Here is a 24,296-nt window from a genome sequence, read left to right on the forward strand (position 1 = left end):
CGATGATCGGTAAGATGACAGTATCAACCGATTTATCAGTCGGTATTGGTCCAGCTCTAATATTAACACTAATTTTAAATAAATTTTATATATAACCAAGACAAGTTAAATTAAATAAACAATAGTTAAGAGCAGGCTGATATATAACTGTGAGCATGTTCCAGACACACCACCTGGCGTGCATCGGTGGAGGGGAGGAGTTCAAAGGCGTAGACTGCAAGGTGTTCAACGACCCACACCCCATGACGATGGCTCTCTCCGTGCTGGTCACCATTGAGATGCTTAACGCCATGAACAGGTGCAAGCATTTCTGTAACACTCGATTTTACCACTGGTCAAAGTTCATATTTAGTACAAGTTTCATATGGCACCACCTTGACCTCTGCAGAGGGTTAAAAAGGTCACCACTGATAATAGAATGGAAAGATTTGTTTTGCACCACCACTTTTTACAAAAGAGACCTGTTGTCCTCAGTAGAGGACTGTCCACAGATTAAATCTCTGGAAGGTTTGTTCTAACAATCACCTTGCATATCAGAGACCTGCTGTCCTATGTAGAAGGTTAAAGGATTCTCCACTGATTATAGTCTGAATGTTTTTTTTCTCGCACCATTACCTTGCACAGTTGAGACGTGCCGTCCTCAACAAGAGTTTGGATTCACCACTAGTTATATTATGGGTGTGAATGTCTTGACCATCACCTTAAACCCTGCTTAGGGTTGAAGGATGAACTACCTATTATAGTACAGGATGGTTTGTCTCGCATAAGAGAAAACTGTTGTCCTCTGCAGATGGTTGAGGATTCCCCACTGATTATAGTACAGGACCATCACGAGTTACAAAGTGTAAAATAAAAAATAGTGAGTATTGTCTTAAGCGAGCACATTGTATGTTGTACAAGTACAGTAAAACCTTGGTATAATAAACTTGAAGGATGTGTTTGTTTTAGTGAGGTTTCTTTATAATGCTGTGAATTAAAAACTAACAAATTATATTTGCTACAAAAATAAATAGCTTTATAGTTAATAGAATTGAAGTCGGGATGCTAAGGGCATCAGAGTCATGTAAGTAAAATCTAAGCTAAAAATATGCAGGTTAATCAAATGGAGAAATACTTCACTTTGACTCAAGTCATAACTGTGCAAGTCTTTCAGCTAGGTAGACCTTTTTGCTTCCCTGATCAACAGCATACAAAATTCTCAGGTTCATGTTAAAAGATATTACTTTCTGTTTAGTTTTTTTTCAATCCACTATCTTAAAACTAAAGATACATCACCGAAAGTTAAGTCTCGTCATAAACTATTGCACATGTTGTAAGTAAACAAAATTAATCCATAGAAACTAACCTCCAAATAAAAAAAATGTTAATTAACATTTATTTTACGAAATTTAAAAAATAAAACTCTTAAACTCCTGCGAATTTTTTGTTATGTAATATCATATGTGGGATATGGGATAAATTTCAAGGTGATTTTCCGAACATTGATTAAACTTTTTTTTTTGTTGTTGTTGTTGTTGTTGTTGTTAGTTAATGTTGGTACAGTGTGTTTAACTTCACTAGCTAAAAGTGTGTTTCTGTACATCAATATTTCTTTGGTCAGTCAGTTGTAAGATGGCGGTAGTATTTGTTTATCTGCTGAAAGGTAATATATCTATGAAGCAAATGAAAAAAAAATATATAACAATTCTACGAAAATGTTTTGAAGATTTTTAATTTTTTCCTTTGCTGTAGGGGGTGTTTTTGGTGGAACTGTGAATAAATACTTTAATATTTAGGGGTCAGGGTGTCCACTCATCTATAAAACTGGGAATACCGGGAATTTTCAGTGAATTTGATGTCAGAGAATTGCAGGAAATTGGACAATATCATCGAATTATGTAAACTTTTGAATTGTTGGAAAGTACCGAAGCACCGGCTATTTGTACCATATATTTGGCATTTATACCATAAGTTCGCTCAATGTACAATTTGCCGTATGTCGCACCTGTGGCATAGTATTGTATTTTAAGCCAGTACGGTACTCCATACCAGGGTATGAAAAAATCCTAATTTTTTTTAAAAAAAAATCAGATTTTTTTGATTAAAATCAGGTTTTTTTGATTAAAATCAGATTTTTTTGATTAAAATTTAAAAAAATTGTAATCTGTGTCATATACAGTACATTTTCATGACTGTTTTCATGACTTGACTTTGCTCTACAGTACAATTAATAACAGATTAATTCATTTTGTAAAGACAACTAGCCTAATTTTCTTTCTTTGAAATAACCACATTTTACATTGCATAATGTTTTAAGGAAACATTAATAATGTCACTTTATGAAAAATTTTAGTACAGTAACATAGTTAACATTAGTAAAAAAAATATGTCATCATTGAAAATATATCATATTTAAATGTAACTTTGTCACTTCTGTCATCCCTTATAGTCTTATAGTCCAATTGTTCTAAATAAAGTAATTTAAATCAAAACCACAATTTCCTTTTGTTCTTCTTCTCAGAATTGAACACATTCGAGAGTATTCAAAGTTACATACCTGCCAACTTTTACGGATTGTCCGTAAGTTTTATGGATTTTAATACTATTTTACGGTTTTACGGACGTCTTTAATATCTTACGGATTTATTTTTGTGTGGTGGTTTATTACCGTTCACTGTACCGGCCATGTATACCTGCCAACTTTTACTGTACCGGCCATGTTACCGACGCACCGACGGAAGGCGGAATGAAAACAAAACAAGATATAGTTATTTGTATATGGTTTGGTCTGGACGGTCTACGTTTGTTTTCCACTTACCGCAACGAAAAAGAGCTTCCTTAAACGGAGGAACGGACCACAATTGTGACGTCAGCCCTACCTCCTTGGTCTGTTCCTTGTTCCTTATATTATGTCCAAAATGGCTGACTATTGTTCGTAGTTCCAATGTAGTGCTGCGCAACCTTTTTTTTTTTTTTTTTTTTTTTTTTTTTTTTTTTTTTTTTTTTTTTTTTTTTTTTTTTTTTTTTTTTTAAATTTACGTGATGGGAACCATGAGTAAGCTAGCCAACAAGAAATATATCCCGACTAACCGTGCTGCGTATAACAACGAATTCTCGTGTATTCTGAAATCGCAAAAAGGAGAAACTTTTGTGTTTTGCACAGTGTGCCGGTGTGATTTTAGTATTGCTCATGGAGGTAGGTCCGACATAACTACACACGTTAAGTGTCCTAAGCATAGGAAAAAACGTGCTTTCTGAGGAAGAAAATAAGAAGATTAATAGCTTTTTCACCAGTACTGCACACGGGGTTAGAAGTGACGAAAGCAGGTACGGTTGATGTCAAGTGGGCTGAATTATCAAGAGTTCGTGGAGTAGATGGCTTCCTGAAGTATAACAGACTGTCAAAGATAATGCTATCAATTCTGTCAATCCCCCACAGTAATTCAGAATGTGAGCGCATTTTCAGTATGGTCAAAAAAAACAGAACCCAATTTAGGTCCTCCGTGTCATCTGAAACTTTGCAGTCTTTTTCTGTGTTGAAATCAAGGAATTGTGTTTGTAATGAACAAAGGTTTACCTCAGATTTATTAGGTAAAGCAAAGAAGGCAATTGCTGCACATTCCATGTCTTAAAATTGCATCAAGGATGATAATCAAGAGATGACTGAAATATGTGTATGTCTTTAAGTAATCTTGTTTAGTGAATACTATTGCTTTTGTTTTGTACTTGATCATTTTGCTTTTCATATGCATGCTATGTAAATTGGCACATTCTGGATAGGTTTAGTTTCCCAGTACATTTACAATATTGACTGTATGAGGTTTTCATTCTAGGCCATCGATATGCCCTTCATGTCATTAGTAAATTAGCAGAAACCAAATGGAATAGAAAATAATTGCACATAAAGCATGTAAAAAATTGCCGCATTCGATTTACGATACATTTTACCAATTTAAAAGTTTTCTTGGTGACCAAACTAAAAAGTTGGCAGGTATGAAAGTAAAACTTCTACATAAAATATTACTTATTAAAAATTTTAAACAAAATTACAAGTTTTGGAGCTTTTTCTGTACCCAGTCAATTTCTTAATGTTGACTGAACTAAACCAGACATACCAAAGAACTGAAAATTTCCTTCCTACAGTTCTAAAATTAGCATTTGACATTGTTGGAAGACAAACCTGTTGACATAGAGATATGACACACACACACACACAACACAAACACATGAGGTAGAGGAGAGAAGAGAAAATGAGATGGCATTTAATGTTACGTTCCACCCACCTATATTTAATGTGTTTCAAAATAACGATAAATACATTGTAGAAGAAATTAAGTACTATTCAATTTTCATTCTATCTTTGCAGCAGTCAATTTTTATGTAAGTAGGCATGATTACTTGGTTTAAACAATACAGTATAGGAAATATTAACGTTCATATTATCATATTATAAATTGATTTTATTCACTGATTTTAAAAAAAATCACATGATTTAAATCATGATTTAAATCACGATTTAAATCATGCTAATTAAAATCAACATACCCTGCTCCATACTATTGCGGTAATATACCACATTACTGGTACATCGGGATGCTGTCACTCACAATGCTAGACGGCTTTGCTTTAAACCCACTTTAACCTTCATGACAAGTCCGTCGCCCTACAGGCCACCTCTAAAGAAAATATGTCAAAAGACAGTTTATTTTTACTGGTTAGTTTACATGTACGTTTTCTGCTTGCCGTAGTTAAATACACTAGAACCCCGATGTCATGAACCCCGATGTCATGAACCCCGGATTTAACGAAGCAGTTATTTTACGAATACATTCTCGGGAACCGTCAAAAAATTGGACTTTTGACCAAAATGTGAAAATCAGAAAAAAAAATTAAAAACAAGAAATGAAACATCATTAAAATCTGTTAATTTTAACACACAGCATATCTTTTTGTCGGCTTTAATACTTCCAATAATGTTCATGTAAGAATAACAAAAAAAATGGGACATTTCCTTTAAAAATATGGCAGCAGTAGGTTCTGCAACGCGAGTGGGCGCACACTAAGTTCGCCCGGCTGGCTGGCGGCAGCGGCTTTATGTCTCATAAGCTCACCCCTCCCTCCCCTCATTAACATTCTTCAAGGCTAGCTCATCCCTCCCAGACACACAAACCATCAAGTGTCCTGCCTTATAACACCCCAACTTTGCTCTCCTTTGAAACACCTTCAGTGAGAAAATGCTCATTTCACCCTCCCTTCTCCCGTAAAATTGGGCTATTATGAATGGGGTACTAAAGTGGTGAGGGAGGGGTAGGATCGTTGTAAATATTTTCGGACCCCTCCCTCCCCGCCAAACACGCCCAAAAAAAAAAATTTCAAAATATGTCACTTTTCACACCAAGTTCGAGTTCAGTCATCTCTGGCAAGGAATTTACAAGCTTTCAAACTTAAATATAAATGTATTTTAATAGCAAGGGTCCTATGAAAAGGAATATACCGAATAAAATGAAGCTGCTGTCACCAAAGCAAGCATAAAACGGCCCAAGGCATGGTCGCTTCATTATTGCTCGCGCGAGAGGCGAGACGTGGAATGTTAGAAGAAAGATAAATGCGGGGGAGACAGAAGGCAGCCAGCGTGTTACCTGCGTGGGAAATAAGTGGCGTAGCTTATTTACTGGAAACTGCTTGACCACACCACTTTTTCTAATAGTCCATACCCTTAAGCTTATCGCCTTTTCTTTTTTTTCCCTCCATTTCTTGACTTATGCCGGGCGAAGAGACCTTTTTCTGTCAACCCACGGGAAAAGATAATTGCTTGAGCTGTCAAAATAAACATTGGTGCGGCAGTTATAACAAGTCGAGGCGGGCGTGCATCCAGTCGGTCGCTGTGTATATCTACTCGAAAAACATAACATCTCAATTCATAACAAGATTCCTTATAACCTACACGTATTGCTGGATGTTTTCAGCCTGATCCATGCAAATTCTTTAGCCACGTTTTGAATGAAAACAACTGGCGGGCCAGTGTTGTGCCCTGTTTTGCGGACACATAAAGCTTTTATCAATTTGCTGACAGTTTTAATATATTTTTACTCTCCTCGTTAAAATGAAGCAGATAACGTGATTGTTAACAAGTACAAGCAGCATCCGAGATCGGCCGCAGCGCACGGTACGGGGAGAGGGTGAGCAAGGGCGAGCGGCCGACTACCATGTTCACACGCTGCGGCCGGAAGGTTTTTCCTGCATTGAAGGGACATGGAATGGTGATTGTCAAGCTCTGACAGCGGTCGACAGGAAGTGGTATCTATTTTTAGATATGCACTGCCTACGGCAGTACAGCACTCAGCAAGAGAAACCCAGTAACATGCTACTCACCACAAGAAACTTATTTTCTGTCCGATTTTCTTCCGATTTTCGGCAATTTTTTCACGGTTCCTCGAAATCGGGTTGTAATAGAGAGGTGGTCGCAATAAATGGGGTCGCAACAAAAAGGTTTTACTGTATTGTCCTTTTGTTTTTTGCGGTACTAATGAAACCGTTGGCCATCACATGGTATACAGTTTATTGGTAGTGCACTTGTAATTTTAATTTATAGTGTATTTATTTTGTTTAAAGTTTTTGACTTAGTAGGCTATATTACTTTAGTTTTGAGACATGGCAATATCCAGAAAAACTAAATTTAACGAAAGATAGTTGTTGAATGGTACATTTTCTTCGTGGTTAAAACCTATAGTTTAAGATCCCTATTCTGCTTTTTGCACGGTATTTAGAACCTCAATTGCACTAAGCAACATGGGTAAGCGTGCTTTGAGCAGCCACATGGCAGGCAGAAACATGTAACTGCTGTCTCCTGTACAGAAAAATCTGTGAGTTTAAAAACGTTTCTTAATACTGTCACCAAGCTGGATTCACAGTGTGTAAGCTCTCCTTCGACAGAAGTGACAACAACTTGTTCCTCACATTCTGTTGTGCAAGCTGCACCACATTGGAACAAAAACCATCTGTTAGTCTTTCTACACTTATTTTGAAAGTTGATGTTACGAAAGCAGAGATAATATGGTGCATGCATGCTGTCATGCAAAATCACTCACTGCGTGGAAGCGAGTCTAGTGTGAAATTATTTCCTTTGATGTTCCCTGATTCAGAAATTGCTTCAAAACTGAAGTTGCACAAAACCAAAATATGCTACACAATATTGTATGGGTTAGCACCATATTTTCATAGAGAACTACATGAATTGTGCAGTCAGTGTGAACACTTAGTTGCAGGATTTGACGAATCATTGAATAAGGTTTGCCAGAAAGGACAAATGGATGTTATGATTAGATTCTGGTCAGGTAAGGACAATGAAGTATGTCTCGCTATTTTGGGTCTGTGTTTCTTGGACATGCAACTGCTGCTGATTTGTTAGATGGCTTCCTAAAGGCATTGGGTGGGCTTGACGTTAAGAAACTGATGCAAGTATCAATGGATGGCCCAAACGTAAATAAAAAGTTCCTTCAAGATCTGAAGCTTTATTTGAAGGGTGATCCTTGTATTCTAATCATACTCAATTTAGGGACATGTGGACTGCATACTTTGCACAACTCGTACAAAGCAGCCATAAAAAATACATCCTGGAGTATCGTTGAATTCTTGAGAGCTTGTTTCGCCATGTGTCGGCAAGATGTGCTGATTATGTGCAATTTTCAGGTTCAAGTATTTTCCCATTGAAATACTGTGAAGTCAGATGGCTCGAAAATGTGAAAGTAATTGAGCGTAACTTGTCTGTTCTCACTCATGTTGAAAAATATGTAGAGGGCATCAAACTCGCAAGAAATTCTATAAAGTGGTTTCGACTGCTTTTGAAGACAAACTTCTGAAAGCAAAACTCTGTTTTTACCAGTCTCTTGCAACAGATTTGTAACCATTCCTAAAATATTTCAATCTGATTTACCACTTGCACCATTTGTCTACGGATCACTTCTTTCAACAATGAAAACAGTAATGTCTAGATTTGTGAAACCGGAAGTCATTGAATCCACAGTAAATGTGGCAACACTTGATCTAAAGTTGAAAGCTAGCATATTACCTGCAAACAAAATTGATTTAGGTTATGCCACAAACTAAGCTTTACGAAACTGCCAGGGAGTCAACAAACGTGAAGTATTGGAATTCCGTCATGATTGTTGTAGTGCCATGACTGTTTTGTGCCAAAAATTATTGGAACAGTCACCCTTGAAATATAAACTTACAAAAGGAATTTCTTGTTTTGATCCTGTTGTAGCCACGCAGCCTACCATTCGAAATGCACGTCTCTCGACTACCTTAAATACATTTCATTTATAGAGCACAACTGAATTTCAGGTATTCAAGCAGACACAATTCAAAAGGAGTTTAGGACAGTATGCAAGAGTGATGTTTTCACTTGTGCGTTTGTCTTTACGAACTGTGGACAGAGTGGATCACCTTTGGGTGCAGAATATTCTACCTAGCTTCTCTGAAGTGAGAGAGTTGCCCAAATTTTTAAAAATGATTTTCATTATTTCTCATGGGAATGCTGCATTAGAAAGGGGGTTTTCCATTAATAAAGAGCTTCTTGTAGAGAATCTTCATGAACAATCTTTAGTTGGGCTGCGACAAGTGTATGATGGAGTGTCTGCTAGAGGTGGAATTGAAAATGTGGTGGTCATCAAGAAGCTCGTACATAGTGCCCGTAGTGCTCATGCACGTGTTATGTTGAAGCATTAGAAAATCAAAGAACTGCGGAAGAAGCATATTCATTAGCTAAAAATGAGAAGAAACAATCGGCAATAATGATAAAGGAGCTCAACGAGTAGAAAATGAGAATCTTGGACACTGCTGAAGAACTGTCGCTGCCATCGAAAGTCAAATAAAGTCTCTCCAAAACTAAAAATAGTAAGTTACTATTGTATTTTTTCTATTTTTATTGTGGATGCATTTGTTATTTTCATGTAGGCATATCTGTTGAATGTCGGAACTTAAGTGATTATATTATAAGGACATCTAGGGCCTAATGTATAATATTTTTGTGTCGGTGAAAAATGGTAACTTGTCAGGGAAATGTCATGGAATTTCAAACTTTAGTTAGAGTGGACACCATGGGGTACAATTACATAAGATTATATAAGGGTTTGGCGGGACCTAACAGCTGCTTCGTTAGAACAAGTATTTTGTTATAAAGGAGTTCGTTGTACGAGGTTTTACTGTACATTGTGTGGTGTGTTGTACAAGCATAGTAGGTGGGGTGTTGTAAGAGCACTGTGTGTATTGTGTAGTACATTCTCAGTGTGTAATGTGTTGTGTGAGCACGGTGCATGTTGTGTAATATGAACACAGTGCGTGATGTAGGTATATTACAAGGACATTTTTTGGTGTGTAGTATAACAGTGCATTTTGTATTGTCTGAGTACAGTGCTCAATGTGTGGTACAATTTCAGTGCGTAGTGTGTTGTATGTGCACAGTGCTTTGTGTCTAGTATGAGCTCAGTGCTTGGTGTGTAGTAGGAGCACACTTATATGTGTGTTAATGAGCACAGTGCATGGTGTGTTGTACGAGCAGTCCACATTGTGTATTGTATTACGTCGAAATGTGAAGTGTATTGTATGAGCACAGTGTTTGGTTTGTTGCAGCCTGTCTGAGAACCAGTCTCTGATCGCAATGCCGCCATGGTGCAACATCTGGCTGCTGGGCTCCATGGCTCTCTCCTTCACTCTGCACTTCGTCATATTGCACGTGGAAGTGCTGTCTGTGAGTACAGCGCTGTTTAGGGATAGGATGTTTATGATCATCATGGGAGGTCTCATATCCAGTGGCGTAGCAAGCGGGTGGCAGGGATGGCCCCCGCCAGGGGCGCCGGAGCAGGAGGGGGCGCCGCCGTGACGGTTTCGCGTTACTGGACACCCCCCCCCCCCCCCCACTCCTCTTTTAATCCAAGAGGGGGTGCCATTTTTAATTCTGGCCAGTGGCGCCAGTCACCTTAGCTACGTCACTGCTCATATCCTCTACCTTTTGCTCATTTTGAAGCAGGTACAATATAGTGTTGTAATAGAGATAAATACTTATGTGTTCATTCTTCCTGTGTAAGGAGATCTCAAATAAAGGGGTCTATATTAGAGAAAAAGCAATAGGTAGTGCAGTTGCATATGGTTAAAGGAAATGCTTTATCTTGAAGTCTCCCTGGATTAAGCATAGTCCAGCGAGCCTCCAAAATCCCACAAGATTAAGGAGGGACACAAAGTAACAATACAAGCTCGGTTCTATTTCCGAAAAGAAACAAATAGAGGGGTTTGATTAACTTGGTGAATAACAGATGACCGTGAGGCTCTAAATAATAAGTGCAAACTACAGATGTCACGCAATTGACAAATACATCCAAAATATATCAATTGTGAAAGAATTCATGTACCTCTATAATCAATAGCAATAATTAACAAGTATGCCATACAATTTACACATAAACATATATCAAACTGGATAAATAAGTCTAAACATCACAAAAGATACACTGTAACATTAAAGTGGCTTCAAATGAATCTTTAGATATCTATCCAATCGAGAAGATGAAAAAACTTCAAAAATGACTTTATACAAAATTAAGCTCATATCAGCCAGAGCACAGCCAAAAAACCTTTAACAATTATATAGTTATTACAAAAAAAAATTACTCTGTAAAATTTATATGTTCTCGTCAGACTAGAGATAGACATAACTGCCAGATAATACATACTAGTGTAAAACATGGAAAGACTTGCTTTATTTCATCAAAATTATATCACTAAAGGAAAAAATTATCTTTATTTTAAAGTTTTAGGATACTTCTCAGCTTAGTACAGCTTGTATAAAAATCAAATGATTGAACTTCATTACTTATTTTTAAAAGGCGCTCACAGAAGTTTTCTTATGTTTACCTCAGTGACACGATCATCACTGCATAGTACACCAAAGAATCGACAGATAGTGCTTTTAGTTTTTTTACCTCAGAATTTAAGCTAATTTTATTTCAGGTGCAGGCACAGTAGTCTCCTGACATCTAATCACTTACAACAAACTGTAACAACAACATCCTGCTTACAGTTATTGATTAATTTAAAACACAAAATAACTTTGATTTGAAAACCACAACTGTAATTTTATAGAAAATGTAAGAAAAAAATTTAATTCTGTAATTATAACTTTTTTAATTTACTGTGTTTTCTCGTATACCGTATTTGCTCGCGTAAAGGCTCCGCCCACGTATACGCCCCACCTCCTTGTTTTGTAAACATTTTTGAGAAAAAATTTAAAAACGTGTTTTTTTGGGTTTATCTGAGGGCAGGGCAGCTTGGCATGCATCAAACAGCAAGCCATGTATTGTGAGCGGCGGGAGGTGATTTTGTAAGCGGCAGTGATACAGAAACTGGTATTATATTTTGTCCGCTCTCAGTAGGACCGTCGTGAGGCATGACAGACGTAGGCAGTTAGTCGTATCTCAAACGACATAAAGATAAAGAAAGCTGGACAGGCGCGCTTGTGTTGATGTGCAGTGTTGTCGGAGAAGAAGAGGGGAAGTGAAGGAGGAAGGGAAGTAACTGGTATTTCTAACACTCCTTTGTCTGGTTGGCTGGCTAGCTGGCAGGAGGGAGGTTAAGCCACGCCTCTGCCTCTCTCCCCCTCCTGCCACGTCGCTGCCTCCCCCACCCTCCCTCATTAGAACAAAGACGCACGACTTGCCAGTCGTTCCGCCAGCTGTTTCATTTAATCAAAATTTAATTGGCGTTTAAATAAGTTGTGGTGGTATTTCATTTTGCTTTTATTAAATGTTAGTTTTTCATACCTGAAAAAAACTAAAATCTATTTCTTCCTCCAAATTCGTGTTTTGGAGTCGAACATTTTAAGAAAAAAAAGGGGGGGCGGTTACGCGAGTAAATACGGTAATCGTCGCACATTTTATTCTAAAATCAACTTTCAAAAATAGGGGTGCTGCGATTATGCGGGGAAAAACATTTTTGTTAAATAAAGTTATTCATAAAAACAAAACCCATTCATGGAAAGTACGTTTATTTACAAAGTGAAGTATAAAAGAGCACGCCAAACAATATAATATAATTTAATTTAATAAGTCATGCAACAAAAACCTTTCTTCAACTTTAAATAGAAAAACCAATTCTGTGTTCCAAATCCAAGCCGAACAAACGCATAAATACTGTAGTACACACCACGAAAGAGTGCGGGCTGTAGTTAACTCAACACTTGATATAGAGCGCGTGTTGCATGCAATCGGCGAGATATCGATATTCAACTATGTGTGCGCGCTCTATACGGGAAGCAACATAACCAAACACGAATGGTGCCAACTAGCGCTGGCTACATTATTATAAACGGTACACCGCGGCGACGCAGGCGAACAGATGAAGGTTATAACATTTAAAAAGTCTTTAAATTAAATTTACTAGGGGTGTGCGGGATCCCGACGCTTCGGGAAAAAAGTCGGGAAAATAGGCTTCCCGAAATGCCGGGCGGGAATTTTATTACTCCCGAATTTTTCAGGAAATTGTTTAAAAATTTACAAATGTTTACTAATCATGTGAAAATGTTTTCTATGAATTCAAAATGTTTTTACAACAATATTTTTTATGGATTCGTACATTTTTGAAGGGTTTCCGTACTATTTAAACACAAAACATCTTTTAAACGTAAGCCGATCATAGCGACAGCTGTGGTGTGCAGTGAATTATGATAATCGTTTACACATATCTAATTGGAATATATAAAACGTACATGGAGTACCTTAAATATTGTATGCGTTCGTAAATATATTTCTTCAAGGGTACAAATTTGCAAGATACGTGAATAGTCAGTTATATAACGTTATTGCCGTCACCATCGAATACCTAACCTAAAACCACTGTGTGTCCTTAGACACAAACAAAACACATGCGCAATCCAACCTTTTCGCCAAAGATATAAGAATACTAGACTTGCGTTACATAACGAAGCGAAACCGTTCTCATTACTTGATAGCAGTGGCAATGTAGAGAACTGTATTGGCACTTTGAAAAATATGAAATTACGTAGTTTTACACCACTGCTCATGAGTATCTAAACATCTATGATTTTGCTTTGGGAGAAAAAAATAGTTGTTTGTTTACTGTTTAGTTTGGCGGGCATCGTCGGCTGACGTTACGTTATTAAGGCTTGTGCAAAGTATCTGTTCCTATTTTCGATGCCATTGTATATTAAAACAAACTAGCAGCCTACAAATAATGGAGGTCGCAACCGATCAGCTTGTTACTTGTAAACCTAAAAGTGTTTGGAAGTATTTTGAACGTCTGACAGAAATAATCCCTGGCAAAGTGTGTCTCATGTGAAAAAATTTTGAGATGCGAGCATGGTAGCACGTCTGAATTATTAAGACATCTCAATAAACATCCCTCTATAAAAAAAAGAATTTGAGGATGCTATAAAATATGAAGTCGCCGCTGAAAAAAGGGCAAGTGAAGCAGACAAAAGAAATAGCAGCAAAAAAAAACAACTAACTTTGCAATAAACGTTTAAATGGCCATCTTCTCATATTAGAATTATAAATTTGCTTTTTTATTTTTTTAATTTTCCCGATCCCGTCCCGTTTCCCGCGGGAATAATTTATTTTTCCGAAAATTTCCCGCAGTACAAAAACCTATTCCCGCACACCCCTAAAATTTACACATCAGACAACTTCGTATTTCCGTTAATTAAATAAGTAAGAGGTAATGTCCGAATAAATATTAGATTTCTACTTTAAAATACATAGTTTTATACAGAAAAGATACCTACACAAAGTGCTCAGAATCTAATAGCTAGACCAAAAACATCATGCAATGTTTACACGAGTGGTTTTTTTTATACAATTTTTTCGCCCTAAAATATGGGTGCGACAATTATGCGAGTGCGACAATCATGCGATAAAAGACGGTAATGTTTTTTCATAATTTGTTGTTTGACATATTTTGAACCAATTTTATGTAAAAAATTAAAAGAGTTCAGTGTAATTAATATTATTTATAAACAAAAAAAATTCAATCTATAATGGTTGGTCTACTAAAAAATATAGGGTAATGTCTACTTAGTTGTTTAATATTTCTCTTTAATATTAGTAATATTTCATTTATATTTACCTTATTTTCAGGCTTATGAGATGAGATTTTTGTGCACTTTTTGGAACTATAATTTTTTTGCATGTTGGTTTTCTGTATCTGTCATGCTTTGCTTTAAAAAAAATTTCTACTACTTTTGTTTATAAATTTTGCGGTTGAAAAGTTCCAGGCACCAGCTACATTTTCCTCTTTCTTCTTGAGCTCTCTTCTTTGCAGTCAATTCCTAGTTCTCATTATCACTCTTTTGTCATAGCTTCCTTAGACTCATGTGAATGCCTTACGAAATATTACGTTTGGGTTTGCAGGATCACGCTGCGTCCTTGCCCGCGACTGGTTGCCTTGTGCCCTTTACGGTATTACACCAACCACAGTGCTCACTGTCTCTCAACTGCTCACAAAAGTGGCTTTACATTATTTGTAAAGGTGCAATTTTATTTTCCAAAATTAATCTTGTCTTACACGCCAGAAAGTATGGTACCATATTTACCCGAATATAATGCGATGATTTTTACCAAAATTGCTGGCACTGAAAGTGAGTCTCACAGTATAATCGCAAATGTACGTCTTGCCGCCGGAGGAATGTTTTGAAACGGCGCGGCGAGACAAATGTGTCAAGGTCACGGTAGGCACCAGCGATGCGGCTTAAACGTGAAATAACAGCGCTGCTACTCTCAGCTTGGGTCAGTATTAGATAGAAGCGATTGTTGAGAAGCGATTGTTGTTTGTTTGGTCGCTTGTGCTGTGTTACTGTGACGAAAGTTTTGTTTTGCATCGTAAGTATGTGAGAGATCTTTTGTAACATGGATACTGTAGAAAAGCATGGGAGTACACGATTAAATATGCCTAAAGGGCTGAGAAGAAGTTACGATGCTAACTTTAAGATTATTGTGGCAAATTATGCCATACAAACGAACAATTGCCAAGCTGCTCGTAAATACGACGTCAGTGAAAGTAATGTGCGTAACTGGAGGAAAGATTTGCGTTGTCTAAAGACACAAGTAGTACCAGGAAAGCATTCAGAGCGCCAATAAAAGGACGGTTCTCGGATATTGAAACCCGCGTTGTGAATTTTATCAAAGAGAAGAGAAGAGACGGGATGCCTATTTCGCGAGAAGTAATAAGTTTAAAAGCCCTAGAAATTGCCCGGGAGTTTAATATTCCGCGGACTAGCTTCAAGGTTAGTACTGGCTGGTGCGTGAGAATGATGCGCCGTTGCGGTTTTTGTTTGCGGCGCAGAACATCATTAGCACAAAAGCTGCCAAAAGATTTCCAAGAGAAATTGACTAGTTTTCTGCATTTTGTGATTGGTTTGCGTAAACAACACAACTATTTGTACGGCCAAATCGGGAACGCAGACGAAACGGCAGTTTATTTTGACATGCCCCGCAACACTACCGTTGATGCAAAAGACGTCAAGACTGTTACTGTGCGCACGACTGATAATGAAAAGCTGCAAGTCACGGTGGTGTTATCTGTTTTGGCAGACGGCAGGAAACTGCCACCATTCGTCGTATTAAAAAGAAAAACACTTCCCAAAGAAGCATTTCCGCCGGACGTATTCATTCGTTATCAAGAAAAAGGCTGGATAACGAGTGATTTGATGCAAGAATGGTTGCAACTTGTGTGGAATCGGCGCCCTGGTGCACTGCTGAAGAAAAGGGGCACGTTGGTTCGTGATGCGTTTCAGGGACATCTGACACCTGAGGTTAAAGCTGCGGTATGTAATTTTAACACAGACTTGGTTGTTATTCCAGCTGGAATGACAAGCCAGCTACAAGTCCTCGATGTTGTGGTAAACAAGCCATTCAAGGACCACCTTCGCCAACAATATAGTGATTGGCTGCTTGCAGGTGACCATGCTCTCACACCGACTGGGAAAATGAAGAAACCATCAATTCTGCAGCTAGCAAGATGGATTTCCACTGCATGGAAAAGGATAACTCCAGAGTCCATCGTCCGTGGTTTTAAGAAGTGTTGCATTTCAAATGCCATGGATGGCACTGAAGATGATCTGTTGTGGTAAAATGAAGGTCAAGGCAGTAGTAGCAGTAGCAGCAGCAATGGTACAGGCACTGACAGTGAATGATTTTGCCTTACCAGCTTCATAACAAATTCTGTTAATGTTAATTTTGTTAGTGTTGTGACAAACTCATATTTATATTTGCCTGGGTAAGTTTATATATTTAATTTTTATTTCAAATTTAATTAAAAATATAAAAAAATAAGTGCTGTGTTTTTTAACTATGATTTCCTCTCTATAACTTTGTATTTGAACTGTGGTTTCCTCTCCATGAATTTATTTTTCTAGACATCAATCAGAAAGTTTGGGGTCGCATTATATTCAGAGTCGCAGTATATTCGGGTAAATACGGTATTAGTATAAGTGGGGTAAACGTTCAGTTAATTCATGTTGGTAAATGGAAGTGTTTCTTGGGTTGGTCATTAATCTAGATGGTTGCAGCTATTGCTGCTAGTCATGGGTCACGGTCTGTTGGATCGATTTGAATGTCTGTTTCGCTCTGCAGACAGTTTTCCAGGTGACGCCGCTGACCGTGGAGGAGTGGCTCACGGTCATGAAGTTCTCCATCCCGGTCGTCCTACTGGACGAAACACTCAAGTTTATCGCCAGACGGATCACAGATGGTGAGAGCTACATTTTAAACATGCACGGGATTGTTTTAATGTGGGGGGTGTTCTTTGCCTTGATACTGTTCGGACCACTGTGAGGCGTAAGCAAGAAGACAAGGACGCAACCGCACGGACTCTGCTCTTCCGAAGGCAAGACTTGTTTTGGGATGAAAGAGAAAATAGTTTTTAATGGTGATCGTAACGGCTGGCATGGCGTGTGTTTTAATCACCAGTGAACTGCTAGGTTAGAGGCAGTAGGCTGGTGCCAAGATGGGACATGTTTAGTGGACATTGAGTGATGTGGCGGGGAGTTTTGTTTTTCGTATTTCTGTTTTTCTACTTTTTTTTGTTTTTGTTTTTTATGAAGAGGTGATGTCACAGTTGCCTCTTTACTCTGCATCAATAAAAACAACTGTAACTGATTTTTTTTAACTTGCAATTTTGTCACAGTTTTTTTGTAAGCATATTTTGAATTTTGTACTGTGAAGAATTTTTATTTGGTTACTTTTCATTGTAAATCTATTTGGACGTATTTTTTTCCCCCTCACCATTACCCTTTTGCCATTTGGTGTGTGTGTGATTTTTTTTTATTTATTCATTTACTAAGCTTGTGTAGTGCAAGTTTTAAATTGAAGGTGAGAGAAAATTTTGAGATACAGGTACATTAATTAATTAATCAGGCAACCATATCACATTACTTGTTTGCATTTATAAACTACATGAACATTTCCTAATATCTTAGTCTATTTTGGTAGTTGAAAAGCTGTAATTTATTTTTAGCTGGCTAGAATTTTTGTTTGGGTTTGGAAGCTGTACTACATCACTTTTTAGTATGTATTACATGGTGGCATAATGTTTCTTCTTTTTTTATTTTGCTTTTGGAGCCTTTTTGATTAAATTATTTCTGGTTTGTAATTTATTTGCAAATTAACAAAGAAATCCTTATTTTGCTTTTTTAAGAACAAACATTTTTTAGTGCACCAACATTTAATTCTTGATGTGAATGTTATGACAGTCACATCTTTCATTTTACACCTTGTGATTTTACATTCTACTTCATTTTTTTCCATTTAGGGGTTAATCCCATTTGTTGAAAATGTAGTTAAAATTTTTCTTTTATATGAATTCGTACTGTTGGCTACATTTCTTCCTGATGCTTAGAAAAGGGACTTTTACTACATTTAAATTAATTTTGGTGCAAAAGTCTCAAACTATGTTACTGTTAAATTTTGATTTATTTTTTATACAATTGTGACTAGTCATATTATCATTTAGTGAGGTCATGGTTCAGAGATTTAGGCTTTTTTTTTTTTTTTTTTTTTTTTTAATATTTTTTGGGGTATTGAATAACTTCCTTTTTCTTTTCACACAGACATATAACCTATTATTATTATTTTTGATTCCTAATAATATGTAATTAAGGTTTTCTATGTTATAAATTTTGAATACATATTGAACAAGTAGGTTTTATTTTTAATTTTTAGTAATTGCTTTTACTTAAAGGTACTTAGACTTGAATTTGTGCTTGAGGTATTTTGGTACTAAATCTCATTTTGTTGCATTTTGTTTTGGTTTGTTGTGTTTTGCATGCATTTTTCTCCAATTTATAATTTGCTGTAGACATTACCATGTAATTGACCGTCCAGGTGTGGGCCCCGACCACTCGCCTAGACCCGGGGACGGGGAAGAAAGGAAACGGCAATAAGCATCGCTGCACCAACTAACCTCACCGACACTCACACAAATGCAATTCCTAGTTTTGTTTTTGTTTTTTTTTATGAAGCCTTTAGTCAGTTCACTTCCGTGATTGTTGGCGTGCCATGGCGCGGTGCTGCCTCTTATCCGTGCGACCACTCTGCGTGCTCTTTAAGAGCATATTATAGTTTCACGTGAGCTGTATGTGTTCCACCATTGGGCTTCCCTTATTTCCAACCTGTGTGTAGCCTGTTTGTTTTTGTATGTTAAGTGGCAAGTTTTCTGGTGAATGTTGTGTATGCATGTATGTTATGAGGGGAAACCAAGAAAAGTATTATTGTCTTACAATTTTTGTGATCCACTTTATTTAATAACTGGAAATTTTAAAAATATAAAAACTTATTGCTATGACAAAACACCAAGTGTTCACATACAATTTCACAATCGGAGTAGTAGATAATATTCTATGGGTGTTTTGACGTCGCAGTTAACATTATTGTAGCATCCTGACTTGAAAATAACCAAGTGGAATCGAGAGAACTATCATGTGCTTCCCAACGCCGCCATACACGGCTGTGGATTTTCAAGTGATTCAATTGTTATAACTTGTGCGTAGTTAATTTTATTTTGGTATGAGTTGTTACGTGAATTTTTATGGAAATTATAGAGAAATAAAACTCTCAGAACAGTGATTAAATTTGTAAATATGGGTAAACCTATGTCATTGTGAAATTGTTATAAAAAGATCTTGTGTTACTAATAAAACCAATGTTGAAAAAATAATAATTGTCTTGTCGCCTGTATGATTGTGTAGACTTAGGAAACTGCAGAGTTTTTTATTTCTTTTATCGTACATTCATTTGTAATTTGTAGTGCCTGAATTGTTCTTCAGTATGGATATTTAAGGGATGTACGAACATTTGAAATTTTAGTTGAGCCCAGTTGAAATCTAAACTTCCAGGCTCAGTGCTGTAATAGTTGAAAGATTTTGTGGATATCATTCTACAATTTGGTCTCTGGCATTACTACAATCAAACCCATAACGAGAACACATTAGGGGTGTATGAAGCTTTGGAAATTTATTTTAAATTAGTTGATTTCATTGTCAGATAGCTGTTATTGGCTATAAGGATTGTGGAAACTTTTTCTGATGTCGGCTATCCGTAAAATAAAACTGATACAGTCAAACCTCGATTCTACTTACACTCACGGTTCTCCAAAATTTGTCCGTACGACCGAGTTGTACGTACGAACCAGTGAGGCCAAATTACGTCCATTTGTGGCTACTCCCCCCCCCCCCCCCCCCCCCCATACTTTTTCCCACCGCTGCCACGGGAAATGAATTGCCGTTGCCGTGTCTATACACGGCACGTACATGTGCCGTTGGCAAACAAGTAAATTTTTTACATGTACGTATGTTTATTATGCTGGAATTAACGCATAACATATTTGCTCAAATAAAAAAATTACAGTGGGTTCTTTATAAATGTAGATAAGATTAGCTAGTAGGCCTAAAAACATCATGTAAAACGTAACATTTATAGGCTGCAATGAGCATTTTAAATTGCAAAATATATATATTTTATAGAATAGTTTATTTATTTCGTATTTTTCCATAAGCGTAATAGCTTTTCTCTTGCTTCCGCTCATGATGTACGAAATGCGTGTCCAAAAAGTAGCGGTCTTCAAAAACCGAAGCAAAATAAATCCAAGTAATGAAACAAAAAATCTAAATCCAGATGAAATTCGTAATCCAACCAAAATCTAAATCATAGTCAGTTAAGAGTAGCAATAAGTCCGAGTAATTATAGCACGAGACAATCTAAAATGCACGAGGAAAAAACGTAAACTCACGATGTCTGAACGTAACGGGAATATTACGTGGCTTGTAAGTTCTGATACTGTATTTATTTCATAACTTAGCCGAAATACTGGTACGTATGAGATATAATCTTCACAAAATAAAATGAGCGGTGTCTTGTAACTGTTTTATACGTATTTTATAATTTAAGAAGTATTTCACAGTTGATGCATATTTTTTAACTAACCATTTATTTCAGGGGATTGTAAATAATTAATCATTGGTATCAAGACATCAAGATGAACGTAAACTTGAACATGTCATGGCAGCGAGAAAACTGGTGCGTATACCAATAAACTGGTATTAGAACTGAACAAAACTGGTACACGGGAGGTGGAGCATATATTTTTTTCCGCTAAGCTCACGTCTATTGGCTGGCTGCTGATGGAACGTCACGAGTCTGGGCGGAGCGTAGAGTGAGATATACTGCGCAAGCGCAGCTCAGGGAACAAAGAGAGCCAGCCGGCGGCTACGCCGCGCCGTAACAGCTGACCGAGTACAATGACCTTATCCACGTACTGCGCGCTTTTGACGGTAAATTTCCATCAATTTGCGGGGTTTTTTTTTAACTTTTTACTGTGATGCAATGTGTATGTAGCCAATGTTTGTTATAAACGCTGCAGGTTTAAACTGTATTTTAATAAACTTTAACGTATTTCTTACACTTTTCATATTTAACTTTTTTTTATTTTTCGCCTCATTTTTCACTGTTTCTGAAATCTGTACGTACGACCGAGGTGTACGTACGAACCGGGGGCCGTACGAACGAGGTTTGACTGTATTATCTTTTACACAATTTTGAGTCTGATTGTGTACCGTGCGTGTCTCTGCTAATTGGCGCGTGAGCAATAGGCACTTGTGTAGCTGCTCTGTCCTCTGTCTAGATTTTTTGAGGGGGGAGGGGGGAAGCCGTTTATTCACTCCTCTTATCCGTGTTAGGAGCTAGGACCCTTTCTATTCTGGCACTAAGACCCCCCTTATCAAAACACGTGTTTGTTTTACAGGAAGATAAAAATAGATTAGAACTGGCAACACACTGAGGAGGCTTAATACGTGTCTGTAAAACAACTCACAACACTGCTATTAAAGTTGACAGTTTTTAGTGAATATAATTAATTTTATTATTTATTTACTCAATATTTGAGAGAGAAGGATAAGCTGCATGCAGACTAATTTGTAATCAGTGCCTGTCTGATGATTATTTCCTTTTAAAGTGGAAAAAATAAGGTAACCTTTGGATAGGGGCACTGGTGATCGGTTAACAAACTTACTAAAGGGTGGTACTCTACATCCTTGCTAATATTAAAAATTGTGTTTTGTTTTTTTGTTGGTATGTCCTTTTTCATGCAGCAACGGAGCAACAGATCGTGATTTTTGGCATAGAGATAGTTTATGGGCCGGAGAGTGGCATAGGCAACTTTTTACCGTGTTTTCTCGCATAATCGTCGCACATTGTATTCTAAAATCAAGTTTGAAAAGAAGGGGTGCGACGATTATGTGGGGAAAAAAATTTTTTTGTTAGGTAAAGTTATTCATAAAAAAACTCTTTCATGGAAAGTACATTTATTTTTAGTGGTGCACCGATATGACTTTACCGATTACCGATTCGATTACCGATTATGAGAGCAGTAATCGGCAGATACCGATTCAGTTACCGATTATAATGAAGACATTTTTTTAAGTGTAATAATAATAATGCTCACAAAATTTTTTATTCCCATGTGAATTTAATAACAAGATTAGGTAAAATTGAGAATACAGTTATAACAACTGTATAAAAATATATAAAATACACTATTAAGTCATTGCAAAGTGTAATTTCTATTTATATTTGTTATTGTAAACAACTTGAACTACAGTCTAATAATTGTAATTTACAATGGGTAAGATTTTGTTGCGGAAAACTAGCATTATTATCGACTATCACATAAGGTTGCATCAAGAAATTACCGTTTAACAATGTAAACATGCTGCTTTATTTTGTTCACTTGAGTTTATAGAAAAATGTTTCCACACTTCACTTTTTTTCTCCCTACTCGCCATTTCACTATAATTATATAAAAATGACTAAAAACCAATTCTAGCATATGTGATTTTATTTATGTACACTGAATATATAAAATTATAAATACTTTTTCACTTTTCACGTCACATACAAATAGCAAACGGATAATGTTACCAAAGACGCCCATAACGAGTTTGTAAAACACAGTGATAAAAACTAGAAGGTATCGGGACCACGATTTTGAACCGCTACTACGACTCGAAAAGATTGATTGTCATAGAATCCACTGCAACTGTTTGTGGTATTTTGATTGCGTGCCATCTATTTTACGTCTCTGGCTATGGGTAATGTACAAGGCCACTAAACAAAAGACGAAACGTAAATAAACGTGTAGGAAAAATGTATTTTTTATTGTTCGAGGCAATGAGATTTATGAAACTTAACGAAATATCTGTAATTATGATATGACGGAGTTAGATGAATTTTGTAATATATACAAATATTACCGTATTTCGTCCTAAAATGTGTAACAAAATATTACATGGTAAAAACCTACTTAATTACGCCGGGACGTAAATAATCGGCAAAGTAATCGTTAAGATAATCGCAGATTACGATTAATCGGTAAGTACCCATAATCGCCGATTACGATTCATCGGTATCCGCATCGGTGCACCACTATTTATTTTTAAAAAAAGGTGGAGTATACAAGAGCACACCAAACAATTTATATTAATAATTCATTAAACAAAAACCTTTCTTCAACTTTGAATAGAAAACCCAAACTGTAACGCGAACGCAAGCCACTTTAATCTGCGACGTGAACTAACGCGTAACTATTGCTGTAGTACACATTTACCATTAAAGAATGCAGGCCATCAAATGTAGTTAACTCGGCACTCGACAGAGAGCGTGCGCGTTGTATGCAATCGGCGAGATATCGATATTCGACTACGTGCGCACGCTCTATACGGGAAGCAACATAACCAAACATGAATGATGGCAACTCGCGCTGGCTACACGTTCATAAGCGGTACACAGCGGCGACACAGACGATCAGATAAAGAGAATGTTTAAAAAGTCTTTAAAAGAAAATTTACATGTCAGACAACTTCGTATTTCCGTTAATTAAATAAGTAAGTGGTGATTACCGAATAAATATTAGATTTCTACTTTAAAATACATCGTTTTATACGGAAAAGATACCTACACAAATGCTCGGCATCTAATAGCAGGACCAAAAACATCATTTGACGTTTAGGCGATAAGTTTTTTATCCCAATTTGGACGAAAAAAAATATAGGTCTGACAATTACGCACGTGCGACGATTATGCAATAAAAGACGGTATGCATGGCTCCTATGAGCTAGATATGGTCCGTAATTTTGTAATAATACATAAAATATCAGGTTTGAGTTAGTGCGCCTGCAAACAACAGAATTCGGGGACCTTTCAAAGCAATCTGGTGATGTAGATAGCCAATTCCTAGCTCTGTCAGTGATAAGCCATCTACCCTATGTTAATAGAATTAATTTTTTAATCTTCAGTATAAAAATAAATATGAGAACACATTCTGTTTTGTTCATTTTCTATGCGTTCATGCATTGTTCATCTGATTGTGTTGAAACTTTGCACACTTGACCTTCAAAACACTAGGAAGGTCACTGTCTAAATGAGATTTCAAAAAACCACCCGCATCCCCTGTTCTACCCCTTAAAACAGAACTTTAAATCAACACTGCTTGATAAAAATTTTGTTCACCTTGCATTCAAAATAAGGTTAAATTTACTGTCTGCAATTGAATACTAAAAGAGGTGGGTCACTTTCTACGTCGAATAATATTTAAAAAAAAAAATACCCGTCCTTTTTTTACTTCCTAAAACATAATTTTTGTACTCTTTAATAAAATTTAGCACACTTTGCATTTAAATTAAGGGAGAAACCGCTGTTTTCAACTGATATAGAAAAAAAGTTAAATGTCAAAAAAAAAATCCCATTCGCAAACTTAAAGGCAGA

At 36.7% G+C, this 24,296-nt stretch overlaps 1 protein-coding gene across 9 annotated transcripts in view; it reads left to right on the plus strand.

Annotated features, from left to right (window-relative positions):
• Window positions 1-24,296, plus strand: part of LOC134527327 (calcium-transporting ATPase sarcoplasmic/endoplasmic reticulum type) — a 337,718-nt gene that overhangs the window by 256,850 nt on the left and 56,572 nt on the right. For 5 of the 9 annotated variants that reach the window (XR_010074164.1, XM_063359900.1, XM_063359899.1 and 2 more), the window contains exons 17-19: window positions 165-298; window positions 9,610-9,727; window positions 16,617-16,734. Coding sequence is in view for 8 of the 9 variants with exons in the window: in XM_063359900.1 (XP_063215970.1) it covers window positions 165-298; window positions 9,610-9,727; window positions 16,617-16,734 (370 nt within the window). In the remaining variant the exon portion in view is untranslated. Of the gene's footprint in view, window positions 1-164; window positions 299-9,609; window positions 9,728-16,616; window positions 17,242-18,365; window positions 19,107-24,296 lie in introns of those variants that run through there. The other 4 variants (XM_063359896.1, XM_063359898.1, XM_063359894.1 and 1 more) reach the window with 2 other exon arrangements.

Source organism: Bacillus rossius, chromosome 1 (assembly GCF_032445375.1).
Source record: "Bacillus rossius redtenbacheri isolate Brsri chromosome 1, Brsri_v3, whole genome shotgun sequence".
NCBI lineage: Eukaryota > Metazoa > Arthropoda > Insecta > Phasmatodea > Bacillidae > Bacillus > Bacillus rossius.